The sequence below is a fragment of the Xenopus laevis genome, chromosome 2S, assembly GCF_017654675.1.
Source record: "Xenopus laevis strain J_2021 chromosome 2S, Xenopus_laevis_v10.1, whole genome shotgun sequence".
NCBI classification, from domain to species: domain Eukaryota; kingdom Metazoa; phylum Chordata; class Amphibia; order Anura; family Pipidae; genus Xenopus; species Xenopus laevis.
Genome location: NC_054374.1, coordinates 139,605,134 through 139,609,696, shown reverse-complemented (window position 1 = coordinate 139,609,696; position 4,563 = coordinate 139,605,134). Strand labels below are relative to the sequence as shown.

The following is a 4,563-nucleotide window of genomic DNA, read 5'->3' as shown; positions in this document are numbered from 1 at the left end:
ACAGTTGCTTAGGGAGTGTATGGTACACCAATGGCCATGGACACAAAATAACGATGTGCTCAGGGGACAGTCTCAGTAGTAACACACCTACAGCAGCTGCCTCCCTACCATTGTGAATGCTTTCCATTAATAAAAAATTGTGCTGCTGTGACATAGACAGAAATATAAAGTATAAGGCAAATGTGACATGTATTAGAAACAAGAAGAAGACAGCAAATGGTGCATAAGAATGATTGCAGTTTATTAAGAAAATGTCAGAAAGAAAGGATTTATTGGTAGAAGCAAAACTGTGGCAAATTAGTGCATTTACAAAATAATAACCAAACAATATCTACTCTCTAAGCAGTATCAGTGTTTTCTCTTGTGTTTTACAGTACATTTTGTTTCTGGGATCTGTCTTAAAGTGTCACCTATCACAACTTCTTCAAGACAGGGACATCTGTAGGATGCAAGTGAAATAACCAAAATGCAAAGGCTTGTGTAGAACATTGCTGTAATTGCCACAGATATGCTTTATATCTCTAGGCATGTGCTGTTACAGGCATGTTTGGAATATATAGTTGGCATTATTTGTGTGGAGTGGGTTGGTTTGAGGAGTGAGATTAAAGCTTTCTAGAGCTTGTGGAGGTTTTTGATACAATTTTTACACTTGAACCGCTCCCACTTCCAGGTCCAAAGGATGCCATTTTCCCGCTGTGTAAAGAGAAGCCACTTCCTCCCATACTTCCTCCCATACTTCCTCCTCCGAAGCTTTGCCCTCCGCCAATGGCATACCCACTTCCTGATCCGAAGCCACTTCCACCTCCCATTCCATAGCCAAGACCACTTGCGCTTCCGCCCCCGTAGCCAGAGCTTACGACAGCTGTAGAAAGAATTATACAGTTAGATTACACAGCAAGCACTTGTGTACAGACCCAGTCTTGCTGCAACAATACTTACATATGTTTACTGGTCCAACACCTTCTCCTGACAACCTGGAAAAGATAAAAATGTAATATATTAGTTAAACATCTTTAAAAAAAAAAAATGTAATATATTAGTACAATAACATATAACTAGTACCTTCGTGGGATGGAACATCAAGCAGGAGGGACATAGGCACACAATTTTGTGATTTGCAGCCTGTATGTGATTCACTAGGCACAGTCGCTACTTACTGTATGGGTAATGTAGGCTTTAGGTGCAGCACTCCCTTGTGCCTCATGCACTAAAGTATGAATATCACGCAAGTTACCGAGTAGCAATTTAGAGACATATTTATATATATATATATATATATATATATATATATATATATATATATATATATATATATATATATATATATATATATATATATATATATATATATATATACGGGCACTACAATGGGAGCAGACCCTGCTGTGACTGCTTGTAGGCCAGGAGGTATAGTTGGGTCAGGGGGCACTGCCTAATAAACAGTTTCTGTCTATGTTTATGATAAATTATTTTTTCTCAAAGTTTAGTGGGACCTCTAATGATTTTGCTATAGAGCCTAGAAATGTCTAGTTATACCAGTGTACTGGTAATGTGAAGCAATACTTTGCTCATTTTTGGGCCTAGCAATCATTGTATTTTTTTTTGAACTGATGGTGGTTTCTTTTGGTTACATTGGTTTTTGATATTGAATCCCTTACCTGCATTCCTCTCCTTCCAACAGTTTTCTATAGGTGGCAATTTCAATATCTAGAGACAGCTTCACATTCATGAGATCCTGGTAATCACGCAGTTGGCGAGCCATGTCCTGCTTGCATTTCTGAAGCGCCTCCTCCAAGTCGGCCAGTTTTTTCCTGGCATCTTTCAGAGCAAGCTCCCCACGTTCCTCAGCCTCAGCAATGGCAATTTGTAGTTTGGCACACTGTAAGCAGAGAGTAGGTTACTAATGGCAATAAAGCTACACAACAACCTACTGCAAAGTAACATGACAGACAAACAAGACCTCCTGTGCCCTTTACCCCTATTTATACACAAGGCACTTTGTTCTTTTTTAAACCACAATTATATGTATATATATAAACCCTTACCCTAAGACCTTTTTTGCTTCTGGGCTCAACTCACCTGTTTTTTTGCATTCTCAATTTCAGATCGTAGTCTGCTAATCAAGCGGTTTAGCTCAGAGATTTCTGTCTTGGTATTTCTGAGGTCATCACTGTGTCTCCCTGCAGACTGTCGCAATTCCTCATACTGTAAAGAATAGTCAAGGATTATATATATAAATATACATATTTATGTGGCAGGAAACGCCAAAAGTTGGTAAAAGAATATACAGTAAATGTCTATGTAATATAGTTGAGGTGTAGGGTGTAGGTATTTTTGTGTCCTGCTTACTGACACAATGAATGACATGGATGAATCACTCACTTTGGTTTGGTACCAAGACTCTGCTTCTTGCCGGCTTCTGTTTGCGATATCCTCATATTGAGCCTTCACCTCAGCAATGATACCAGTCAGGTCCAGGTTCCTGTTGTTGTCCATGGACAAGACAACTGAAGTATCAGAGATCTGAGTCTGCATCTGGGCGAGCTCCTGAACACAAAAGAAATTCCCAGTTACAGAATCAGCACAATACGCCAGACATGTTTTATAGGTGTCCCACTCTTCTACCCACTTATCTGAATCCATGAAGATAACACTGTTGCTCCATCTCTATCTCAGTTACAAGAGTCTGTTGTTAATCAATGAATTACCATGGGAAGAGGAACCCAAAGTATTAAGGAAATATATTTAGCACCTTAGACAAAGATTTGAGTGTTGTATCTTCACCAGACAGTGACGATTCATTCTTTACTAATTTATCATTTAACTTATCCATATAAAATAGGCGTTTTCATTTATATTGTAAGGATCGCATATATGAAAAATAATTACCGCTTCATAGAGGACTCGTAAAAAGTTGATCTCATCTGTCAGACCGTTCAGCTTTGCCTCCAGCTCCACTTTGTTCATGTAAGCAGCATCCACATCCTTAATTGCAAGGGAAAGATGCATGTTAAGTCATTGGCTGATTATTATATCTTGGGGCGGTTCAGCAGAGCATCCTAAATGATTGTTGGTTGTTGGATTTAACCTCACCTTTTTGAGAACCACAAACTCATTCTCTACAGAGGTGCGCTTGTTGATTTCGTCTTCATATCTGAAATATTTAAGATTGCAAATTCAGTTTCACAGATGACACTAGAGCACTAGGTCCACAGTATGTGACATACAACAGCGAGCATCCCTACAAATATTTCATCTTATATTTACATAAACTCATCAGATAATGCTATTCACTTATTTATCTCGAGTGGCATTAAATGGTTACATTCCCCAAGTTTACAGAAAAAAACTGTTACTGTTAATAACTTTTTCAATTGTTAGATGGGTTTTATGTCAACTTACTTCTTCTTGAAATCTTCTACAGCATCCTGCATCTGTCTTAGGTCTGAATCCAAACGGACTTTTTCACTGGACAGGCTATCCAGTTGCCTTCTCAAGGCACTAATGTAGGCTTCAAACAGAGGGTCAATATTACATTTCACACTCTTTACCCCCTGTTCTTGCAAGAGCCTCCATTTTGTCTCCAAAACTTTGTTCTGTTGCTCTAAGAACCGAACCTGTGCAAGAAGAGATGTGTAATTTAAAGAAATATGCAAAAACAAATAGATTTTATTCCTAGAAAACCTCTATGAGCCCTATGTAACTATAAGAAAGGAAAGGTTATGGAATTAACAAATGAACCTACCTTGTCAATAAAAGAGGCAAACTTGTTGTTGAGGGTCTTAATTTGTTCTCTCTCTTCTGTTCTAATTCTCTGTATAGCTGGGTCAATTTCCAGATTTAGAGGTGCTAGCAGGGTCTGGTTAACAGTTACTGCTTGGATGCCACCAGGTGGACACACTGGAAATCCAGGACCACCAAAGGCACCATGATTCATGCCAATTCCAGACATCATATCTGAACCATAGTTGGTGCCAATGTGAGATTCCATGCCAGAACTGTTGTAACCAAAATGTGATGGTGCCCCATAACTAACAGCAATTCTCCTAGATCCACCAGCATTTTGAAGGCTTCTGCTCCCAAAGCCACCATAGCTAGAACGGCCACCTCCACCACCAGCGCGAGAGACAGAGAGAGTGCTGAAGCTGCTTCGGGTTCCCCCAACTGGTACAGCAGAAGAAGCACTGAATCTTTTGTTGGTACCTCCAACAGAATAGACTGTTTGGCGAGACACAGACATGGTCCTACTGCAGTAACTCTAAACCTTTGATGCTGAGGATGAGCAAACAGAGAATGCAGAGTGAACGTTCCTATGTGCTACTCCCCCTTTTATCTGTATGAGTATGTGGGTTTGGTCATTATAATGTGCATGAATTGTCTTACCTCAATACTGGGCTTGGCATGCCTTCCAGCAATTTAAACAGTGAAATCATCTAATTAAATCACACCTCTAACATCTCAAGCACTAAAATATTATGGCTTGGAATGTATGGGAAATTCACTTTCTGGGCTTAACTAGTTGATTTCCATCTGTATTTAACTCTGTATAATTAGTAGCATGTT

The 4,563-nt window shown here is 39.3% G+C and overlaps 1 protein-coding gene across 1 annotated transcript; it reads right to left on the bottom strand.

Annotated features, from left to right (window-relative positions):
• Positions 1 to 217: 217 nt before the first annotated feature.
• krt61.S (keratin 61 S homeolog) lies at positions 218 to 4,309 on the bottom strand. The gene is made up of 9 exons (XM_018250166.2): positions 3,746 to 4,309; positions 3,403 to 3,617; positions 3,094 to 3,154; positions 2,890 to 2,985; positions 2,383 to 2,547; positions 2,080 to 2,205; positions 1,659 to 1,879; positions 940 to 974; positions 218 to 862 (listed from the first exon to the last, which is right to left on the bottom strand). The coding sequence occupies exons 1-9, from the start codon at positions 4,238 to 4,240 to the stop codon at positions 603 to 605; spliced, it is 1,674 nt and encodes a 557-aa protein (XP_018105655.1). The 5' UTR covers positions 4,241 to 4,309; the 3' UTR covers positions 218 to 602.
• Positions 4,310 to 4,563: the final 254 nt, after the last annotated feature.

Bases quoted from the DNA above. Each gene is read 5' to 3' on its own strand.
- krt61.S (XM_018250166.2), bottom strand. From the start codon at position 4,240: ATGTCTGTGTCTCGCCAAACAGTCTATTCTGTTGGAGGTACCAACAAA. The intron at 2,548-2,889 runs GTAATTATTTTT...TTTTGTGTTCAG, and splicing joins TACGAGTCCTCTATGAAGCG to GAGCTCGCCCAGATGCAGAC. The intron at 975-1,658 runs GTAAGGGATTCA...TATCTTTTCCAG, and splicing joins TTGGAAGGAGAGGAATGCAG to GTTGTCAGGAGAAGGTGTTG.